The following is a 24,867-nucleotide window of genomic DNA, read 5'->3' as shown; positions in this document are numbered from 1 at the left end:
GTCTGTTGTGATGATACTGCCCAGATACACAAAGCTGTCAGTATTGGGAAGATCATTGTTGTTGACTTTGATTGGAGCTGGTGCTGAGTTGTTCATAATCAGGACTTCCAATTTCTTCTGGCTAATCTTGAGGCCAACTTGGGAACTGAACTTACTCAGCCTGTCTGTCTTGTCTTGCATGTGTCGATGAGTGTGCGAAAGTAAAGCCAAGTCGTCAGCAAAGTCTAGATCTTCAAGGGTGGAGAAGAGTGACCATCTGATGCCAGTAAGTCCTGCTTCTGTGGTGTGCCGCATCACCCAGTCAATCACAAGGTTGAAGAGAAAGCCGGACATCACACAGCCTTGGCAGACCCCAGTCTTCACCTCAAACCAGATGTCGCTTCCACCTACACAGCATTTGTAATTGTTGTAAAAGCACTTGATTAGCTGCACCATGTGACTTGGTATGCCATAAGCCCTCAAAATGCGCCACAAGCCGTCATGGTGAACGCTGTCAAAGGCTTTTTCAAAGTCAATGAAGTGGACATGTAGTTGTCGTTGCCATTCTGCACACTGTTCAACGATATTTCGCAATGTAAAAATCTGTTCCACGAAGTTCCTACCTTTTCTGAATCCTGCCTGCTCCTTTCTTAGTGCTTCGTCCACAGCTGTGGACAGTCTGCCTATGATGACCTTGGCGAGGATCTTACTGGGGATCGAAAGAAGGGTAATTCTGCACCAGTTGTTACAGTCGTTGAGTGTGCCCTTCTTTGGAATCTTAATGATTACCCCCTTGGTCCAGTCTTCTGGTACACAGGCTTCTGTCCAAACTGCTCTGAAAAGTGGTGCCAGTATTTCTGTAGCTGTCTCTGGATCGATCATGAAGCGTTCAAGTTGTCTTGTCCTGGAGCTTTTTTGATCTTGAGTGACTTGATGGCTGCCATAATTTCTTCCTCGTTAGGTGGTTCGATGTTAATATCTAAAACAGTCTCTTTTTCTGGGATGTCTGCTGTTTCTACTGGTGGTTCTCTGTTGAGTACTTCCTGAAAGTGCTCTGCCCAACGTGTATCTTGTTCTGCTTCTGTTGTAAGCAGCTTGCCTTGCTTGCTCTTGATAGGTGGACTGACTGTAGAGTGGTACTTACCACAGACCTGCTTAGAGATTCTGTACAGCTTGCCTTGCTCTCCTCGGGCTGCTGCTCTCTCCGCTTCCTCTGCGAGTTCCTCAGCAAAAGCTCGGCAGTCATCACGCACCATCTTCTTCACGGAGTTGTTGGCCTCACTATACTGCTGCTTGTATCTTTCCTGCAGTCTTGTTGATCGAGTGCTGATCATCTGATTCTTCAGCTTTCGTCTCTCTTCAATGACTTTCCAGGTACTTTGTGTGATCCACTCCTTGGATTTCTTCTTCTCTCTGTAGCCAAGGCATTCCTCTGCGCTCTGTTGGTATACAGTCTTGATGTTATTGTAGACTGTGTTGATGTTGTCCACGCTGATTTCTGTGTCCAGCTCCTGTAGCGCTTGAAATCTGTTCTTCACTTGTGTAACAAAACTATGCTTCGCATGTGGGTCTCTCAACTTCTGGGTATCGAAACTTCGCTGAATGTGCATCTTGTTCTGTGCCCTCCTCAGTTTCAGTCTCACCATTGCTGTTATCAGTTGATGATCACTTCCGACATCAGCTCCTCGCTTCACTCTCACATCTAGCAGTGATCTCCTCCACATTCCATTAATAAGCAGGTGGTCGATTTGGTTCTTGTCTCTGATATTAGGTGAATACCAGGTCAGCTTGTGAATGTCACGGTGTGGGAACAAAGTGCCTCCCACTACAAGGTTGTGGGTACTGCAAAAATCGACAAGTCTTTCTCTGTTTTCGTTCATGGTCCCGCATCCATGACTTCCCATTGATCATTCGTAGTTGGTGTTGTCGTTCCCAACCTTTGCATTCATATCACCCTTGATGATCAATAAGTCATGCCACGGTGCTGACTTTACTTCTGCCACTAGTTGTTCATAGAAGAGGTCCTTTGCTTCTTCATCACTGACATTGGTTGGACTATAGCACTGGATAATTGTCATGTTCAGCTGCTTTCCCTTCATTCTGATTTTCATCAGTCTGCTGTTCACTGGTTTCCATTCAATTAGGCTCTTCTCTGTACCTTTCCTCAAAATGATAGCAACTCCTTCCTCGTGCTGGTTATCCTTCCTACCGGAGTACAGAACAGTCTCCCCTGATGATGTTGTCATTCTGCCTAATCCCGTCCATTTGCTCTCACTGATGCCTAAAATTTGCAGACTGTATCTGCGCATCTCTAATGTTACTTGTGCAAGTTTGCCCGTTTGATACATTGTATGGACATTCCAAAATCCTATTCTTGTCTTGGTTCTGGTGGTCAAGACCTCTATCTTCCTGTCAGTGGCTTCCAAAGAATGACTTTCACCACTGACATTCATACAAGTCCCCTGGGGTGACTCTAAAGGCCCATTACACCAGCTAGTAGATATTGACTTCTTTGCTGTTTCCATAACCAGTAAAGTTTTCTAGGACTGGGTGGTTAACCTGGTGCCAAACCCCCAACCTGGAGGACCAGGGACTATGCTTCATCAGGCCTCTACCCCTCAACCTGTCTGGCATGGGTGGCCCTACCAGGAGCATAAATCTCCAGCCAGCATAGCTATCAGGGTCATCAAGACACACAAACCCCTCCACCACGATACTGCATTACAGATCTAATTTCTTGCAGCACAGACCATAGTCTCAGAACAAACCTTGTTAATTTATGACAATCCAGAGTCAAGACCAGGGAGCAGACAAACAGGCTAAACTGACTGTCTGATAGCTGCACAGAGTCATCACTCAGGTTCCAATATATTGAGACTGTGTTTGTTCACTGAGCTGTAAAAAAAAGTAGAAATACTCAGAGAGTCTGTTCTCAGAACCTAATTAGCATAAAATTAAATTTTAGTGAATGGACAGCCACTGCCAACACGTTTGATCTAAAGGTAGGACTATTAAATATTAGATCTCTTACATTTAAAGCACCCACTGTTAATGAACATTACTGATCAGAAGTTTAATCTCCTGTGTTTAATAGAAATGTGGATGAAACCAAATGAGTATGTAACATTAAAAGTAATGAGGCCTCCTGGATACAGTTACGTACATCAACCTCGTCTAATTGGCAGAGGAGGAGGCATCGTGGTTATTTATAATGGTTATCTAGGCATCACACAAAAACCTGGTCATAAATTCAATGCATTTGAAGTTCTTTATATGAATATAACATATGTAGCCACAAAAAATGAATTTTCCCAGTCGAATTTTGTAAATTATTATTTCCAGATCACTAGGACCATATTCTGAATTTGTTTCTGAATTTTGTGGATTTCATCTCGAACCTGGTTATTTCCTTCAACAAATCCTTAGTTGTTGGAGACTTTAATATTCACTTTGATAACTCAGAAGATCCTCTGAAAACAGCATTCATATCCATTCAAGACTCAGTAGGAGTTAATCAGAACGTCATTTGACCTAATCATAATGGTGGTAGCACTCTCTATCTACTGCCCATATTATCACATCTCATTTGAAATATGTCTTGGCAATAATGTATAGACCTTGCCACGGTACTGCGTTAAACATACATTTTCATCTACTGGATAAAGTTTTATCAGTAGTCTCCTAGAATTATCAACTTTGATTGGATCACCATCAGACCCCACCGAACTTCATCAGGCAATTGAATGTTTAGAGTCAATGTTCCACTATACGTTAGATAATTTAGCTCCACTTAGAAGAAAAATAATTAGAGAAAAAAAAAACTAGCAGCCTGGTATAATGATTACGCATGCACCGTCAAACAGACAACTCGAAAATTAGAATGTAAATGGCATCAAACAAAATTGGTAGTATTCCAGCTAGCATGGAAGTAGAGCCTCTTGAACTTTAGAAAAGTTCTTAGTGCTGCTCGATCAGTGTATCTCTCCACCCTAATAGAAGATAACAAAAATAATCCTCGATTCTTATTCAACACTGTAGCAAAATTAACTAGGAATAAGACCACTACAGAAATATACACACCTTCAGTATGTAGGAGCAACAACTTCATGCAAGCTTAATTTCAATGGCAAAATTGAAAATAGACAAAAAATCAAACTATTAATGTAAAACCAGACAATTTAAGTAACACTGTAGTTAACAATATAACTGTATCAGATTAGCAATTGGAATGTTTTACTCCCTTTAGAGAAACTGAACTAACTTCATGAGTTTCCTCATCAAAATCTTCAGCTTGTGTACTAGATCCCTGACCTACACGTTCCATCAAACAGATAATAACAGAAGTAACTGAACCTCTTCTAAAAATAATCAGTTCTTCCCTTGGCACTGGCTATGTACATAAATTCTTTAAACTAGCAGTTGCCTGATTTAAAAAAAAAACCTGACCTTGACCTGTCAGCTATCTAAATATAGGCTAATATCATAGGCTAATATAGGCTTTATCTCCAAGATCCTAGAAAAAGCTGTGGCACAGCAGTTATGCTCATACCTACATAGGAATAACATCCATGAAATGTGTCAGTCAGGATTTAGACCTCATCATTGCACAGAGACAGCACTGGGTAAAATACAGGCTTTCGTCTAAACGGGGGAACAGGGGCGCTGCGCCCTCTTACTCTCGGTGTGCGCCCCTTTACCGACTCCGTGAAAACATCCCAGCAACACTACGTGACAATGTGTCTGATCATCAAATACGTTATAATTGCTCCAAAAATATTCCAATCATAGTAGATACACTGCCAGACGGTGCAAAAACAATCCGAATTGGCGTTTTCCAGACTGAGGCGCCATGTTGTTTACTTGTCGCGGCTGCTCTCGCGAGATTTGACATGGGTTACATACAAGGTCAGCTGACTTGTAGAGCGAGATTTCTCGAGACTGAATGACCTTTCACCCACCGGCGCAGGAGTTTCTGACAGAAGTAGTTCGCGAGTTGTTTTTGTTGACACTTGGGCATTTAAAGATGTCATCCCGTGGCACGAAACGGAAGAAAGCCAAAGACTGTCCGGGGCAGAAGAAGATTACTTCTTTCTTTTTCAATGTTGACAGACAATTTTTACAATTTCCGTCTCAGATAGCCTCAGAATGTCCCATTGGAGCATTTTTCAAAGGCTTTGCACGGCGGGGAGGACAACCGGCACCATCCCCCCGCTTCGCTCCCTCGCCATGGTGAGCGCCCTCATACTAAATTTTTCTAGAAAAAACCCTGAAATAGTAAGTGACATACTGTTGGTCTCTGATCAGGGCTGTGTCTCCTTACTTGTATTGCTTGACCTTAGTGCAGCCTTTGACAACAGTGATCATACTATTCTCCTTGATAGACTAGAAAATGTCGTGGGAGTTAAGGGAACAGCCCTCTCCTGGCTCAGCTCTCATTTACAGTGGTGCTTGAAGGTTTGTGAACCCTTTAGAATTTTCTATATTTCTGCATAAATATGACCTAAAACATCATCAGATTTTCACACAAGTCCTAAAAGTAGATAAAGAGAACCCAGTTAAACAAATGAGACAAAAATATTATGCTTGGTCATTTATTTATTGAGGAAACTGATCCAATATTACATATCTGTGAGTGGCAAAAGTATGTGAACCTCTAGGATTAGCAGTTAATTTGAAGGTGAAATTAGAGTCAGGTGTTTCCAATCAATGGGATGACAATCAAGTGTGAGTGGGCACTTTTGAGTTTGGCTTTTCCTTTTTGTAATTTAATTCAAAAAGGTAAACTGTCATTTATTCTGCATTCATTACGGGTAAAGTGAAATATTTCAAGCCTGTTTTTGTTTTAATTTTGATGATTACGAAAATAAAAAATCTAGTATCTCAAAATATTAGAATATTTCATTTCGAGTTTGACTAAAACAGTATAAATACCATGTATCTCTCGGTCTAGATCAGTACACACAATCACAATCATGGGGAAGACTGCTCACTTGACAGTTGCCCAGAGTCATCGACACCCTCCACAAAGACGGTAAGCCACAGAAGGTCATTGTTGAAAAGGCTGGCTGGGAAAGGTGCAGAAGCAACAGGAATGACCGCAGCCTTGAGAAGATTGTCAAGAACTTGAGAGAGCTTCACAAGGAGAGGACTGAGGCTGGTGCCAGGGCATCAAGAGCCACCAGGCACAGATATCTTCAGGAAAGGGACTACAACCGTCACAGTCCTAACATCAAGCCATTCCCGAACCAGAGACATCATCAGAAGCGTCTTAGCTAGGCTAAGGAGAGAACAAAATGGACTGTAAATATTTCACTTTAAATGTAATGAATTTAGAATATAAGAAAGTTTACCTTTTTGAATTAAATAACAAAAAAAAAACTTTTTCATGATATTCCAATATTTTGACGTGCAGTAATATCCTGTTCTTAACCCTCTGGGGTCTGAGAGCATTTTCTGGCACTCTAATGCTTTTGGTATGCTCTGATTTTGTTGTCAAGTTCAACAACTCTAAGCAGTATTTTCAAAGTCATATGACTTTTTTGTATTCAGCACAAGTTCAGCTACAATAATATCTATGTAGTATGTATATCATGGTTGTACTTTAAAAAATAACATAAATGAAGATATTGTCAAAAGCAGTTTTAGAACTGTGTTGGAATGTGTGAAAAAACATGACCTTAGCCATTGTGACAAATCGTTTTGATCACTTGAGGTGATTCTGTTCAGTCTTAGGAATGTATCAAGCACAAAAACTTCAAACTGCTCCATTGTTTTAGACAATTAACTGGCCATCAAAAATTTATGTCCTATTGTTTTGGGATAAATGGTTGGCAGTGGGAGTAGTATTCACTGAGAAGAGTAAAAATTTCCATTCAATGAGGAGAGTGAAAACCACTCCCACTGCCAACTCTTAATCCTATCAGATTAACTCTTAATCCCATCAGGTCAAGTCACAATGGGTAAAGCAATGTTTTTTTCACGCATTCCAACACAGTTCTAAAACTGCTTTTAACAACAGCTTCATTTATCTGGTATTTTACTTTATTTTGGTATTTGACTCTATTCAGTGTATCTTGAAATTAACTCTTGTACTATTTTACTCAGTTCAAAGCCACAACCAACTCTGTTACACAATTGCTCTGTAATTTTGCTCCCATTCCAACACCAAATTTTACTCTCTAAACTCAAAGTATAGCAAAATTAACTATTTTTGAGGAAAATACTTTTGACTCTGGAAAAACTGCTCAGTCATTTTTCCTGCGTGTGCACTATAGCGCATGCATATCAACTGATCTGCTCATCAGAAATAGAAGTAATATTTACACTTACTCGAGTTAATCTTTAGGTGGATTGAGTCGAAGTAAAAAGAAAAAAAGGCACCGCTCATCATCAGTGCGCAGTTCTCAAGATTGAACTGAATCGCTGTCCTGAATCATGAATTGAATCATGAATTGATTCACTGTCCTGAAATTGAATTGCTGTCTTGAATCATGAAATGAATCATGAATTGAATTGCTGTCCTGAAATCATCCGACGCGCATTAAAACCGTGTGCCATCTCGCAACAAGTTTTACCTCCAAATAACCTAAACTATATCTGACCGATTTTATCCTGTTTACGATGGGCATTCCCACTGCAAAAGATAAACCAATCAAAACGGAAAGAGTGAAAGTGATTATCATACCGTTACCATGTGAATAGTCTTTTATGAATGTGTAAGTGCGCACTCAGCGCTCTGACCCTGGCGTGACTGAGTAATGTGACAAGTTTTATGTTTCATCTAATTTAGGTAATTTAAAAACTATAATATTATTTGGCAGTGGGCACATAGGAAAGTGTAAAGTATAAAGTTTCTGTCAATATGATACTTGTATGATGATAAACTCACGAAGATATTTATCTAAATACATGACCTACTCATTTTGAACCTGTCGAGCATCGCCGACGAAGCTCTCGACTGCAGAGGGTTAACCATTAAGTGACAACGGGCAAACCTAACAACACGTGTTCTCTCTCTCTCTCTGTTGATTTACATGTCAATCCTGAGATACCAGTGATTCTGGCCTCTCCTGCTGTTCAGACATTCCTGAGCCATGCTGATGCCCTAATTCTGGCTCGAGTTCTTGTTACATTGCTCTTGTGGAGAATGGCCCCGTATGGACAGTCTCAGGATACACTTGGAAGATGGCTCTGGACAATTAGTTTTGCTACAATTGCTTAGGGCTACAATTACCATGATTACATTGCAGGCATTTCGCAGCCTCTCTTATCCAGAGCGATGTACAAGTTCAACAATTTTTACATAATCTGCATTTCTTTGAATTGGAGGAATCTAAGACAGACATGGGGAGAACATGCAAACTCCACACAGAAAGGCCCCCATCAGCTGCGAGGTTTGAACCCGGATCCGTCTTGCACTTAGGCAACAGTGCTAATCACTGAATCACTATGCCTTTATGATAATTTTTGGACTGCAGTTTTCATGAACAGTTTTGCACTGAAGTCTCCATCAATAAACAGTTGATAACTTCAACAAAACAGACTAAAAAAAAGACTAAAAATGGGCTAAAACTATAATGAATTTCCTAGTTACAAAATTGTACTTTGTGACTATATAGGACATACAGTGGTGCTTGAAAGTTTGTGAACCCTTTAGAATTTTCTATATTTCTGCATAAATATGACCTAAAACATCATCAGATTTTCACACAAGTCCTAAAAGTAGATAAAGAGAACCCAGTTAAACAAATGAGACAAAAATATTGTACTTGGTCATTTATTTATTGAGGAAAATGATCCAATATTACATATCTGTGAGTGGCAAAAGTATGTGAACCTCTAGGATTAGCAGTTAATTTGAAGGTGAAATTAGAGTCAGGTGTTTCCAATCAATGGGATGACAATCAAGTGTGAGTGGGCACCCTGTTTTATTTAAAGAACAGGGATCTATCAAAGTCTGATCTTCACAATACATGTTTGTGGAAGTGTATCATGGCACGAACAAAGGAAATTTCTCAGGACCTCAGAAAAAGGGTTGTTGATGCTCATCAGGCTGGAAAAGGTTACAAAACCATCTCTAAAGAGATTGGACTCCACCAATCCACAGTCAGACAGATTGTGTACAAATGGAGGAAATTCAAGACCATTGTTACCCTCCCCAGGAGTGGTCGACCAACAAAGATCACTCCAAGAGCAAGGCGTGTAATAGTCAGTGAGATCACAAAGGACCCCAGGGTAACTTCTAAGCAACCGAAGGCCTCTCTCACATTGGCTAATGTTAATGTTCATGAGGCCACCATCAGGAGAACACTGAACAACAATGGTGTGCATGGCAGGGTTGCAAGGAGAAGGCCACTGCTCTCCAAAAAGAACATTGCTGCTCATCTGCAGTTTGCTAAAGATCACATGGGCAAGCCAGAAGGCTATTGGAGAAATGCTTTGTAGACAGATGAGACCAAAATATAACTTTTTGGTTTCAATGAGAAGCATTATGTTTGGAGAAAGGTACACTGCATTCCAGCATAAGAACCTTATCCCATCTGTGAAACATGGTGGTGGTAGTATCGTGGTTTGGGCCTCTTTTGCTGCATCTGGGCCAGGACGGCTTGTCATCATTGATGGAACAATGAATTCTGAATTATACCAGCGAATTCTAAAGGAAAATGTCAGGACATCTGTCCATGAACTGAATCTCAAGAGAAGGTAGGTCATGCAGCAAGACAACGACCCTAAGCACACAAGTCATTCTACCAAAGAATGGTTAAAGAAGAATAAAGTTAATGTTTTGGAATGGCCAAGTCAAAGTCCTGACCTTAATCCAATCAAAATGTTGTGGAAGGACCTGAAGCGAACAGTTCATGTGAGGAAACCCACTAACATCCCAGAGTTGAAGCTATTCTGTATGGAGGAATGGGCTAAAATTCCTCCAAGCCGGTGTGCAGGACTGATCAACAGTTACTGGTAACGTTTAGTTGCAGTTATTGCTGCACAAGGGGGTCACACCATTTACTGAAAGCAAAGGTTCACATACTTTTGCCACTCACAGATACGTAATATTGGATCATTTTCTTCAATAAATAAATGACCAACTTTCATATTTTTGTCTCATTTGTTTACCTGGGTTCTCTTTATCTACTTTTAGGACTTGTGTGAAAATCTGATGATGTTTTAGGTCATATTTATGCAGAAATATAGAAAATTCTAAAGGGTTCACAAACTTTCAAGCACCACTGTAGTTATACATCCCCAATTCCAAGAAAGTTGGGACACTGTAAAACATAAATAAAAACAATGCAATAATTAGCAAATCATGGAAACCCAATATTTCATTGAAAATAGTACAAAGACAACATATCAAATGTTGAAACTGAGAAATTTTATTGTTTTTTGAAAAATATATGCTCATTTTGAATTTGATGTCAGCAACACTTTTCAGAAAAGTTGGGACAGGGGCAACAAAAGACTGAAAAGGTCTTGTCATGCTTAAAAAAACCCCAAAACTAATCTGGTTAATTGGCAACAGGTCACTAACATGATTGGAAGGCAGAGTCTCAGAAGTAAAGATGGGGAGGGGTTCACCGCTTTGTGAAAGACTATGTGGGCAAACACGGCAACAATTTAGGAATAATGTTCCTCTGTGTGAAATTGCAAAGAGTTTGGGGATCACATCATATATGGTACATAATATCATTCAAAGTTTAAGAGAATCTGGAGAAATCTCTGTATGCAAGAGACAGGGCTGAAAACTGACATTGGATGCCTGTGATCTTCAGGCCCGCAGGTGACACTGCATTGAAAGCAGACATGTGGCTGTAGTGGAAATCACTGTATGGGCTCAGGAACACTTCAGAAAACCATCGTCTGTGAAAACAGTTTGTTACTGCATCCACAAATGCAAGTTAAACCCATATATAAACAATATCCAGAAACCTTCTCTGGGTCCAAGCTCTTTTACAATGGACTGAGGCGAAGTGGAAAATTGTCCTGAGGTCTGATTAAATAAAAATTAGAAATTCTTTTTAGAAATCATGGACACCATGGACACCATGATGGCTAAAGAGGAGAGGGACCATCTGGCTTGTCATCAGTGCACAGTTCAAAAGCCAGCATCTATGATGGTATGAGGGTGCATTAGTGCACATGATATGGGTAGCTTGTACATCTGGGAAAGCATAATTAATGCTGAATGATACACTTTTCAGAGCAATATGCTGCCATCCAGGCAAAATCTTTTTCAGGGAAGGCCTTCCTTCTTTCAGCAAGACAATGCCAAACCACTTTCTGTACATATTAAAACTGCATAGTGCTGTAGTAAAAGAGTCCAGGTGCTAAACTGGCCTGCCTGCAATCCAGACCTGTCTCCCATTTAAAACATTTGGCGCACTATGAAGCACAAAATATGGCAAAGGAGACCAAGAACTGTTGAGCAACTGAAATTGTATGTCTGGCAAGAATGGGACAACAATTCTCTTTCAAAACTACAGTAATTTGTCTCCTCCATTCCCAAACATTTACTGGGTGTTTTTAAAAGTAGAGGTGGTGCAACACAGTAGTAAACATGCCCTTGTCCCAACTTTTTTGAAACGTGTTTCTGATATCAAATTCAAAATGAACATATATTTTTCAAAAAACAATAAAATTTCTTTGTTTCAACATCTGGTATGTTGTCTTTGTACTATTTTCAACTAAATATAGGGTTTCCATGATTTGCAAATTATCACATTGTTTTCTTCTTTACAGTTTACACAGTGTCCCAACTTTTTAGGAATTGGGGTTGTACAAGCAAGTTATTTATAACCACGCTATCTGTTATTACCCAAATGAGGATGGGTTCTCTTTTGAGTCTGGTTCCACTCAAGGTTTCTTCCTGTCTTCTGAGGGAGTTTTTTCCTTACCACCATCACCTCAGGTTTGCTTGTTAGGGATCATTTTTTTAGGGATAAAACTATTAGTTCATATGTTTAAAGTCTTTATTTTTCTGAAAACCTGCTTTGCGACAATGTCTATTGTTAAAACACTATACAAATAAATTGACTATGACTATATGGGTATGATGGTCAGGTGTCCAAATATGTCTGGTGTATGGTATATCTGTTGCTCAGCGTGCTGGATCAGTGCTCTTGGGTGCATGGTGCAGGCTGAATGGCAGGCTCTTGCTGGCTGGAGCATTGGAGAGGCATCCGAGGAAGGCATTGATCACGGCGTACAAGTGGCTCTCATCTGCTCTGTCTGCAGTCACAGGAAAAAGGCATTGAGAGTTAGAGCTAGAGAGTTAAAGGCATCACAAGTTCGAGTTTACTTGGATATGGTTTACTAGGTCTGCTTCTTCTACTCCCCTAGAGCCTCGTGGAGGGTAGACAATCAGTACACTCCAGCTGTACAGAGATAGTGGGACCCACCCTCTGGTCATGTGCACGCTGTTGGTCTAAAACACCAGTGGTGCTGAACTGCCAGAGCAGGGCGGGGTGGGGTTGTTGTCCTTTTAGCACCACGGAAGCAGCATGGTAAAGAGCACTTGCCTGTTTGGTGGCTCATTTGTTCAATATGTTCTTCGAGCCTGCAGTGGTGGGAGATCAGGCATCAGGCCTAGAGTGTGATCATCTGGTACAGGCCATACGCATTGCCAAGCTGGACCCCTGCTCATTGTTTGACCAGGAATGAGAAGTCTTGTAAGGAGAGGAACCATCAAGTTACCTGGCTACTGGTGTTTCGGCTCAGGATATCCACTGTAGCAGAGAGCGGTCCGGAACTAGTGTGAACATGTGAAGTATCCCATCTGGTAGTAGCATAGTTCCTCTAACATCCACTTGATGGCCAAGACTTCTTGTTCAACAGCAGCATAGCACTGTTCAGTAGAGATCAGCTTGCGGCTGGCAGATATGATGAAGTGTTCCTCATTGTCAAAGTCTTAAGAGTGAACTGCCCCTAGGCCCATCTTTGAAGCGTTTGTGTGGTTCAGGACAGGGAGGCTGAAGTCAGGATTCCTCGATACTGGGGAGCTGGTGAGCGCAACCTTGAGGTTCTGGAAGGCTCATTCGGCCTTCCCATCCAATGCACCTTCTCTGTCTTGCCTTTCCTGGTGAGGTCTGAAAGGGGGAGACTAGAGAGAAGAAATTAGGCAGCTGTAGTACCTCACCAACCCCAAAAAGGCATGTACCTGGTGTTTGGTGGTGGGACAGGGATAACTCTTGACAGCTTCAAGCTTGGACTCCTAAGCCTTCAGCCAATGCAGTAGCCAAGGTACTGTGCCTCCTTGAGCCCCAGATGACATTTGTAGAGGTTGCTGGTCAGCCCAGGTCTGTGGAGTTTGCCCAGCACCTCCTTGATGTGGTGTAGGTGGTTCTGCTAAGTGTATGTATGTGGTGGGCCCATAAGATGACATCCATAAGTTGCTGGAAGGTCACTGGGGCCCTGTGGAGGCCAAAGGGGAGAACCCTGTACTGTCAGTGGCTACTGGCAGTGCTGAAGGCAGTCTTTGGCCTGCCCTTGGGTGCAGTTGACACCTGCCAATAGCCCTTTTGTTAGGTGGAAATGAACCAGACTCTCCTCAAACTTTCAGTGAGGTCATCCACTTGTGGCAGGGGGTAGCTGTCAAACTCTGAGATGGCATTACATTTCTTAAAGTCATTGCAGAACTGTGGACTTCCATCAGGCTTGGGTACTACAATGGCTAGGTTGAACCAGGGACTGGTAGACTCCTCTATGACCCCGTCTTTAAGCATCCTTGCCACTTTCTCCTCAATCGCCTGCCAATGGGCCTCCAGGACCCAGTAGGGACATAGGCAGACAACAGTGCCTGGAGGGGTCTTTATTTCATGCTGTACCAGATGCCACTGCCCAGGTGTTGCTGAGAACATGTCCCTGAATTGGTCATTCAACTCCTAAAGGTTTTGTTGCTGGGTAGGAGTTAGGGTCCTCCTTGATGGACCTAAAGGGGGGGGGTAACAGAACATGCTGTGAGGGCATGCTGAGGTTCTCTCCACTGCTTCAACAAATTGATATGATACAGTTGTGTAGGTGCATGCTTTCCCAGCAGCTGCAGGTGGTAGTTGACTGGGCCTACCCTTTTGACCACAGCATAGGGGCCTTGCCAATGTTCCAGGAATTTGAGGTTAGCACTGAGGAGGAGCAGGAGCATGCAATCTCCAGGTTTGAACTCCCTGGGTTGAGTGGGACAGTTGTATGTGCTAGGGATGTTAACCAATGACCGTTTGACCAGTGGTTGACCGAATCAACGTCAACCGGTTAATTTTTTTTGGTTGTCGGTGAAAAAAAAAAATCAATCGTTTTGAAGCTGCCGATTTTGGAGCGGAGAACCTGGAATTCTGTGTTTGTAAACACTTGGGGCATGCCATGCGGTGTAAGGACGACAGCTGACAAATCAGAAACACCCATTCAGTCATGTCCCGGCCTCCCGCCCCAGTTAAAGACAGCTGACAAATCAGAAACACCCATTCAGTCATGTCCCGCCCCAGTTGAACACAGCTGCCACTCAGCGAAAGAAAAAAGTGTAGACACAGGCTTTTTAGCTTACAAATTACTATTCTGTTTTTTTTTTAAATTATTATTAGAAGGCACATCGAGTTTAGTCCTGCCTTGGCCAGTGCATTCTGAAAGTATGTTTCGGTCTGTAGCCAACAATGCATGTTATTGCAGATCATATCTCTCCACACAAACTAAAGGCGCAGATGCTGACTTTTTCATGGCTTTTTCATGGACTGTAATGGCATTTGCTTATGTAGTAATTTTAATACAGAATTTACTCTGATGAAATTATTCAGACACTCCAACGCCCCCCCTAAAAAAAAAAATCGGATCTGCACGAGCCGTGAAAAAGGTGCGCCGTTTGCATCTCTGTTTAAACTCATAGGTTAACCAACTTTAACCGGCTAATGAGGCTCGGTGGTTGGTCAAGATTTTTTTTAGTTTTCGCCATCCCTAGTATGTGCATTGCTGCTCAGCCTGGGCCACTTGCAGGTTCTCCTTTATGATGGGCATGACATACTCAACCACTGACCTGAAAGGTGATGGCTGCTCCTCCCAGATCTCCTTGGTGATGTCCCACAGGACCCTAGGTCTTCTGCCAAACAGGAGCTCAAAGGGGCTGAACCCGGTGGATGCCTGGGGGAGACTCCCAAATGGCCAATAGGACATGGATGGGGCAGGAGTGGGTCCCAGTCTGGCCCCTCTTTATCTAGCACCCAGCATAGCATTCTCTTCAGGGTTTGCTTAAAACACAAGCATCTGTTTGTGGGTGGTAGATTGATGTCCACAGATGTTTGAGCTGCAGCAGACAGCACAGGTCAGCCATCAATTTGGAGATGGATGGTGTTTCCTGGTTGGTGAGCAGGTCCTTGGGGATTCCCACATTACTGAAGAGGGCGATGTTCCTAGAGGTGGCTTTGTGAAGGGGGATGGCCTCGGGTACTTTGTCTTACAGTCCAGTAGCACCAGCACATATTCATGACCCCAGGCAGCTTTAGGTAGTGGCCCTACCAGGTCCACACCCACCTGCTCAAATGGAACATCTATGTTGGGCAGAGGGATGAGTGGGGCCAAGTCTCACAGCTTTTCCACAGTGTTGTGGCCCCCTAGGTGCCCCCCGAGCAGGTAGGAGCAGGCCAGATGCATGACAGCATCAATAAAGAGGTCAAGGGTCTCTCCACACCTGTTGCAGCAGTAATACAGCAGCCCTTTCTTCACTAGGAAGTAGGCTGCTGGAAGCTCACATTCTGGTTGTTGCCCCCCCATCAACCTCTAGCACCTGGCCTCAGCAGTGTTTGAGGCAATCGCCGGCCTTCTGCTCCCTCCCAAAGTTCCCCTCCCTGGCAGCCTGCTAAAAGGTACATGGGAAGTCAAACCATGAGTTGGCCTAGTGTTTAGCATGTCCGTTTCTTGACCGGGTTCTACTTGTGGTTGGGTCATACCAAAGACCATCATAAATGGTCCCTACTGCCATTTGGCGAGGCAGGCTGCAATAAAGATGTGAGTAGGGAGTCAAACTCTTGAAGTTACCGGAGGACTAGCCCCCCACTGTAACCCTAGCTGTGTAATAGGCGAGAGGCAGAGGGCTACTGAAATGGAGATCGGCACCACCCAATGTGCCTTGTGGCATGGGAAGGAACTTTGACACAGGAAGCCATGGCTTAAAAGTTAGAGAATCAGCTTTGGGACCAAAAGATTATTGGTTTAGTTCCCCAAGGCACCATATCCCCAACTGCTCCCAGGCTGCTCTGGATCTGTTCTATGTCACTCTGGGCAAGATTGTCTGCTAAATGCCTGTAATGTAAAGTTTTTGTATTCAGATTTGAACCAGAAATGGGCATGGTCTAGACTGGAATATGTAATCTATTCTGGGGATTATTTATTTATTTACTTACTTTTTTTTTGGGGGGGGGGTGTCATATTTTTGTTTGTTGAACCCAAATAATGAATTACTTACATCCATATATTGCATGTACGGTATGAGCACAAGTGTGCATGTATATGAATATGTATGTTTGTACTCTTTGACACTTTGTTTAATCATCTCATTACCCTTATGCCACTGTTTAACATGATGTACAGTTTGAACTGAAAATAAATAAATAAATACTCTTTGCCTTTAAAAATAGGAATTTTGTAATCTCTATGAGGGGACATTTAGTTCAGTGCACCCTGTGCTTTGAGCTTCCTGTGTATTCAGGATTTAAATAGTGCTCTGATGAAGAATAGTTCAGTCATGTAAAAAATGGCTGTTCTTTTTTAGTTCCCAGTGTTGGTCTCCTCTTTCCCTCATAGTCTCTTCCTATATCCCTTTCTCCATCTGTCCCCTTGTTCTCTGCCCCACTCCTCCCTCCAACTTCCCATACTATCCTATCTCAGGGCCTCTCTCTGGAGTTCCTGTGTGGTTTTACCTCTTCTGGCGCTCACCTGGATGTCAGCTGTGCTTGCCATGACAGACAAGCGCTCCATCCTGTTCCAAATCCTATTTGCGGTCTTTGACTCGCTCCAGGGCTTTGTCATAGTCATGGTGCACTGTATCCTCCGCAGAGAGGTAAGCCAAATTCAGCCTCTAATTACTTCTAGCCTCTCGTTCCCTAGATATTGTTACAGATATCTTTTTCTCCTGCTGTATTTAACATGCATATCTCATACCGTATATATATATCTCATTCTTAGCCACTGATGGACTGTTTATTTCCTCATTTTTAGAATACTCTGTTTTACTCCAGAATTACTTGTAATCTGACAGAGTTACAATCTGACCTCCCAGGGCCTGCTATGGATATCACTTATCAGAATGAGGTTCATATTATTGATCAAATAACTTTTATCCTTACAGGTGCAAGATGCCTTTAGATGTCGAATGAGGAACTGCAAAGACCCTATCAGTGGTGATGCAACTGGCACCTTCCCTAACGGCCATGCACAAATAATGGTAACTAGCTTACAACTCTATTTCCATGATTAGGGTACTTGAAAATGTGGCCTAAGATCATAGTGTTACATATTCTTGGTATTTTTTGGCACACTGGTGACATTTTGTAGTGATGTGATTGGATTTTATTTTTTTGATTTCACATTGACATTTTAGATCTCTCTTGGACTTTAAAGAACATATAACAAATGCATTTTATGACTAATTATGGTAAGTTCACACCAAACACAATGAGAGCGTTAAAACAAGCAGAAGACATTCATTTTCTATGTGAGCCAGTGTCTCTCAGTGGTGAGCAGTGGCATTTTGGGCGGTGGCGACGTCAGAATAAAGTTCAAGGAACTGCATGGTCATGAGCTATGACACGGTTCGGTGGCAACCAATCAGAAGTGCTCCGCTCTAGAGAATACTAGAGAACACAATTGTGTAAATTTTAGTTCCCTTCAAACTGTCCCCAAGTACAATGAAGGAGAAATTAATAAAAGTCTTTAATTTTCTGTAAAGCTGCTTTGCAACAATGTCTGTTGTTAAAAAGCCCTATACAAATAAACTTGACTTGACTAATAATTGTATTGGTGGGTTTTCCCATTATTTATGATGTGTCCGTGTTTGCAACACTATTTAGAGGCAACATTTATGTTTTAGAATGCTTGTTTTTAATTCTTTTAATTCATTTAATTCATGTTTTAATTCATAGGCTCAAAACGACACTGATTTGACCAATTACAGTAATTAGCCACTAAACTTTAACCACAGTTTAGTGGACCATGGTTGCTTTAATGTACAGCCCCTGGCAAAAAAAATATGGAATCACTATTGGAGGATGTTCATTCAGCTATTTTACTTTGTAGCAAGGAAACAATTCACAGAAATATTACATGACACATATATGACAGCCCTGTGATGACCTGGCGACTTGTCCAGGGTGTACCCTGCCTTTCGCCCGTAGTCAGCTGGGATAGGCTCCAGCTTGCCTGCGACCCTGTAGAACAGGATAAAGCGGCTAGAGATAATGAGATGAGATGAGATTTTTATTGATCAAGTAGAGGAAAAAATTATGGACTCATTCAACGATGAGGAAAAAAATTATGGACTCATCAACCAAAATCACAATTAGTACTTTGTTGCACCTCCTCTGGCTTTTATGACCGCTTGAATTCTTTGAGACATGGGCTTCACTAATGAAAAACAATATTCATCAATCATGTTTCAACTTTCTCATATAGTGGTTGACAGATCAGCTTTGCAGGATGGAGCCTTGTCATGGACCTTTTTTTTTCCTCTCTTTCAATTATAACCATGTATTTTCAATTGGCTTGAGATCTGGACTGTTTGCTGGCCATGTCATTGAATTGTTATGCCTTTCCTGAAGAAAGGTTTTAACGCTCTTTGCTCTGTGGCAAGATGCATTATCATCCTGAAAAATAAGTTCTTCCTCACTAAATCTACTTTCTATTAATGGAATGAGAAAAGTGTCCAAAATTTCACGATACACTTGTGCATTTACTGCAGAGGTAACGATTGCCATCTCCCCTGGTCCTTTACCTGACATGAAACCCTATATCATCAATGATTGCAGACATTTTCTTGTTTTCTTCAGGCAGTTGTCTTTATATGTTTCATTGGAATAGCACCAGACAAAAGTTCCAGCATCATCTCCTTGGCCAATGCAAATTGATGATTCATCACTGAACATCACTTTCATCCAATCATCCACAGTCCATGACTGCTTCTCTTTAGCCCACTGTAACCTTGTTTTCTTCTGTTTAGACGTTAGTGTGTTTAGTGGTTTTCATTTGGCTTTTCTATATGTAAATCCCATTTCCTTCAACTGATTTGGGACAGTTCAGTCAAAAACATTGACTCCCATTTCTGCCCATTTGTTTTTCATTTGTTTTGTTGTTCATTTTTCAAAACATATTGCTTTAAATTTTTTGTCCAGACACTTTGATGTCTACCCGTATGTTTTCCTTTTACACCCTTCCCATTTTATTTGTACTTACTCCAAATTTTAGAAACAGCTGACTGGGAGCAACCAGTATCTTTTGCCACACTCTGTATTGATTTACCTTCTTGAAGGAGTTTTAGAATCCTTTCCATAATTTCAATTGATAGCTCTCTTGTTGGGGGCCATGCTTCCTTTCAATCAGCCAGGTACAACAGCTTGTTAAGGTATGCAAGCACTCTCTTTTCACTGCACACTAAGTTGCATAATATTTAGACTTGTGCAGGTATTTTGGGATGGGACTGTAGAAAATGGACCGGCCTTAAAAACAAGCAAGACCGTGATCATTTTATAGCAGTTAGTGAAATAAATATTGTCAGGATTTTAAAAACCTGCTTACAGATTGATTCTTTATACATCAAGGATACCATACCTATTTTGTTCCAGACGTAATCAAATTCATGATTAAAATGCAACTTTGGAAATTTCACAGGTGCTTTACTAGCAGATTCCTAAAGTGGATTTTGCATCTAAATACATTGACATGTTGGAAATTTTATTTTCTGATTGGTTAAATTATTTCTGTTTACATCAGACACTGGTAAAGCCCTGCTTTTGGCTGTTACGTTTAGACCCTTCCATCTGTTTGTGTGCAAAAATGGTGCACTTTGTAGAATACAGAAGATCTTGCTTTCGGTGGAAATACGAAACAATTTCATCGATTTTGCTCATAATATTATGAGTATCATATCTTATTAATAAAAATAAATAAAGAAATATGTTTTTAAGGTAAGACAACAGTTTTATTATGTTGTCTTTATTGGTTATAAAGATCTGGACAAATTTGTGCACTGACCCTTCAAAAGCTGACAACTTTCTTATACAAAACATGGCTTCCATTGGCATTGTTAATTCAAGGTAAACTTCAGTAATTATTACCATGGAACATGACACGAAGAGATTAAAGGAGCTGTGTTTTTGTTTTCTTTCTGAATTTCATTCTGAATTTGATGCCTGCTACATGTTCCCAAAAATGTTGGGACAGGGGCATGCTTACCACTGTCTTACATCACTTTTTACCAAACACACAGTAAGCATTTGGGAATTAAGGACACTAATTTTTGAAGTTTTGCATGTGAAATTCTGTCCCATTCTTGCTTGATGTATGGTTCTTGCTATATGGGGAAGACGTGGCTGAAGCAGCTTTGGAACCAAAAGGTTGCTGGTTCAATATCCTGGAACAGCTGAAGTGCCCTTGAACAAGGCACCTTACCCCCAATGGCTCCCCAGGCTGCTCTGTGCATGTTGCACGTCGCTCTGGAAAAGAGCATCTGCTAAATGCCAGTAATGTTCTTTCCTATTCTTGTTTGATAACTGTCCAGGGTCTTCATTGTCATATTTTGCGCTTCACTAATGTACCACACATTTTCACTGGGAGTCAGGCAGGCCAGTTTACCACCAGCACTCTTTACTATAAAGCCACACTGTTGAGAATGGAGTTTCATCTGTTTTGCGGTGTAGAAAGACATCTGCAACACCAGATAGTTTGAGATGTCAGGGAACTCGACTGAAGGGTAGTTTTCGAGATCGTATGACAAATCCTTCTTTCCCAGACTGTAGGGGTCTAATCCATTGCACATAGCAATCTTCTGAATATATCTAAAGCGAGCAGTGGCTTCTAGATTACGAGCATACTCTAAGTTATCGCTAGTTGTTTGCACTACGGCAGTCGTTTAGACCACCAGCTATTTCACTTCTGGTAAAATCGCTAAAAAAAGTCACAGGACTGAAACCCAGCAATACCGTGAGTAGGGAAAAACAAAATGGCGCGGCATGTTGCTGAACCAACTGAGGACAAAGTAAAAACTCTACTCAAAAACAAAACCTCAAAAAAATACAAAAAAGAAAAAAAATATGGAATAAAAGTATTTGATAGTAAGGACGTATCTTTTTTTATTTTTTAAGAATTATTATTCTACCATTTTTTACAAATTGCTACTGTCATTTTGCCAGATTGTTGACATTCAACGTGGAAATGATTTTGTCGGGCATTTTGTATAAAGTTTTTATTTATCGAATTTGCAAAAAAATAACAATAAAAATGCTCTGTTTCTCAAAATCCAGTGAATGTGGATAGAATAAAACAGTTATTCCACTCAGTCTCATCATACCTGGTTATAGCGGAGCTCTAGCGGAGCACTATACCTAAGAAAAAATGGTAAACCCATCGAGTCGATTTTTTGTGGTTTGTCCGTGTCCATGTACCACCAGTCATACACACCACCTAGTGGTCAGTGTTAGTAATTACCAGTCATACACACCGCCTAGTGGTCAGTGTTAGTACAGTAAGCCCTCAGTATTCGCGGGGGTTAGGGACCAAACATGGCCGCGAATAAGCCAAAATCGCGAATACTTGTAACCCCCCCACGTAGTGACGAGCCACTGCCGCAAAAGTCTTCCCTTCCTTTAGCATATCGAGAAGTCCTACCTTCTCCTGCAGCATCATTACCTTCTTCTGGCGCTTAGGTTCCTTGGCAGGAGCCTTAGAAGATGCAGAGCATTTAGGAGCCATTGTAGGGCGTAAATATTCAAAAATACCAAGAACGCACAACACGTGAACAAGTCTGAACTACGGGAACCGCGAGACTGTACTGTACAATGCGCTCATTAGTATCAGCCAATGAGCAGCAGCCCGCCATTCAAACTTCAGCCAATAGCGAGCGAGCATTCGGCTCCGAGAATGTAGCAGTGCTTAAACGTTTGCATTGCGTAAACGTTCGATATGTTCGCCGCAAATGACCGCGAATCGCTGAGATATCCGCGAATGTATAGGAGATATGTTCTATATAAAATCCCGCGAATATGTGAATTCGCGAATACTGAACCGCGAATAGGCGGGGGTCTACTGTAATTACCAGTCCTACACACCGCCTCGTGGCCAGTGTTAGTAATTACCAGTCATACACGCCACCTAGTGGCCAGTGTTAGTAATTACCAGTCCTACACGCCGCCTAGTGGCCAGTGTTAGTAATTACCAGTCATACACACCGCCTAGTGGTCAGTGTTAGTAATTACCAGTCATACACACCGCCTAGTGGTCAGTGTTCATAATTACCAGTCCTACACACCGCCTCGTGGCCAGTGTTAGTAATTACCAGTCATACACGCCGCCTAGTGGCCAGTGTTAGTAATTACCAGTCATACACGCCACCTAGTGGCCAGTGCTAGCCAGTAAAGAAATAAAACAAAAGAGACTGGCTATGATATAAGAAAATTCTACAACCCAGAAATAGATGGGAGCTCCGCTTTTAGGCAGTGCCTAAATCTATATATTAGCCTACTCGGTGCTCATGTATGACTCGATTTCTTGGAATAACTGTATATAACTGTGTGTATATGTATGTATATATATATATATATATATATATATATATATATATATAAAACTGTGTATGTGTGTGTGTGTGTATATATATATATATATATATATATATATATATATATATATATATATACACACACACACACATAGTATGCATAGTATTTGGCAGTTAGTTGTTGTTGGTATGTACCATTACTTGGGGTTAGAAATAGCCCTTTTTTAAGTATGCCTGTCAGATGGGAGGAGGATGAAGAGTATGTTGCTGTGGAGGGTTTCGGTCCTTAATGATACTGGTTGCCCTCTTTAGGCAACACGGTCTCTGTGATATGGCATTTCTGTTCCCATGATGTGTTGTGCTGCTTTTATGACCCATTGTAGAGGCTTCTGATCTGTGGTGGGTTTCCTAAAAGCCTCGTAACACTAAGAGCATCTTAACTAGGAGATAGTGTTGATTGTGCTGCTCGCTCTACTATTTAATGATGATTTTTGTGCTACGATGCTTTTGGGAAACTTGGCACTGATTATTATGAAAGAAGGCACTCTATAGCACAGAAATCTACCAGTAATTTCTGTGCCAGTTTGGCTCTCATCAGCCTCTTCAAGTAGTATAGCCTTCCCTAATATAGAGATGTTGATGAACCAAGAGAAGTCATCAGTGATGTTAACATGCAGGAAGTTGAATCTCAGCGTTTCTTCCACCAGTTCATCTTTTGTACGTACTGGGTTGTGCTCTGTTCTCCCTGTGTTCCTGTCATCAATGACGATTTCTTTTGTCTGTCTGGTTTGGAGTGCCAGGTTGTTTTCCTTACACCATCTGATGCACCAGTTGCATTTTTTTTTTAAGTCTGACCTCTCAATTCCAATTTTCGCAGATTCTGATTTTCTGTCTTTCTCAGAAATATAATTGACAGTGACAGCATACACAAACATTTTTGTAACTTTTCTTTAATGGAAAATTCTAAAGCTAATTTTTAGTCAATCCACTACTGGGTTCATACAATTTAACTTTAGAGTCAGCCGTTATAAGAAAATAAAATAAGCCAACTACTAACTAACAGCAGGGTAAGAATATGTAAAATTCAAATAAACTGATGAAACTCCATGTGTGCCATCAGCGTATCGTTTACATTATATCTTACTCAGCTCATATTTTTAGCAAGAAAACATTCAAAGCAACTCACCTACTAGTAGTGTAGTAGCTCAGACACAACAACAAGAATGTGCTGTTGCAGTTGCTAGATTATGAATTGCCAAATCTTCCTCGTAGTCACTTAAAAAAAAATACACAAGCTTCTAGGATCTGTAAATTTTTGAGATTACAGTGTCTAGGTATGAGTGGAGGGTGTGTAATCTAATCTTTCACTGTTGTTTACTCTTTGGCACTGCAAGTCAATTTCTCCCAGTAGAAAGTACACTTTTTCTTTCTGTTTCCCCAACTCCAAAAATACAACATACTGACACACAAAATGGTAACTGCATATCCACGTTTTTTGCTACTTGGATTCCAGTAGTTTCTGCAAATTGCAACAACCCATTTTGCTTCTCTTTTCTTTAGTGTTTGGCATTCTGAGTTCAGAGGTTGCCTTGTATGTAGTCTGCCAGTGACGCATGACTTTTAATCCTCACATTTTGGGCTGACAGTAGGCTGTTGTAGCACGAATAATGTGTGGGTGGAGCACAGAGGACGGCAGGACAACGTTTGGAGGTAGAGAGGCTTATTTATTTTCCCCAACTTTTCAGTTAAGCAACGTAAGCACACACACACTCTTCCTCCAATCCCGGGTCACGCTCCCTCTGCTCTCTCTCAGCCTCCTTAAATAGGGAGCGGTTTACTGGGGAAAACACACACAAAACACAGGTTAATTACCGTCAGGTGTAGCGATTCTGCCACTCACCTTCCCTGGCTCCACCCTCCTGTCACAGACCGGCGCTTGACCACGCCCCCGCTGCCACAGCTGTACCCTATAATGACTCACTATCACCTACTAGTAGGACATACCATCCGTCTTGGTATTACAAGATGGATGGTATGTCCTGTCTTGGGGCTAGCTAGTTAGCATGCTAAGTTCAGTAGATATCTCTGCATATACCTCTTTGACATTTATTCACATCCTGTTGATAACTTTAATTAATTTTTGAATG

General features: G+C 41.4%; 1 protein-coding gene across 1 annotated transcript in view; it reads left to right on the top strand.

The window, feature by feature from the left end:
• adgrb3 (adhesion G protein-coupled receptor B3) overlaps nucleotides 1–24,867 on the top strand; it is a 722,174-nt gene that overhangs the window by 679,725 nt on the left and 17,582 nt on the right. The window contains exons 25-26 of the mRNA XM_060916854.1: nucleotides 16,843–17,014; nucleotides 17,303–17,398. Coding sequence (XP_060772837.1) covers nucleotides 16,843–17,014; nucleotides 17,303–17,398 — 268 coding nt within the window. The remainder of the gene's footprint in view (nucleotides 1–16,842; nucleotides 17,015–17,302; nucleotides 17,399–24,867) is intronic.

The sequence above is a fragment of the Neoarius graeffei genome, chromosome 3, assembly GCF_027579695.1.
Source record: "Neoarius graeffei isolate fNeoGra1 chromosome 3, fNeoGra1.pri, whole genome shotgun sequence".
Classification (NCBI taxonomy): domain Eukaryota; kingdom Metazoa; phylum Chordata; class Actinopteri; order Siluriformes; family Ariidae; genus Neoarius; species Neoarius graeffei.
The sequence above is the reverse complement of the archived record's forward strand: the minus strand, read 5'-3'. Positions and strand labels throughout refer to the sequence as shown.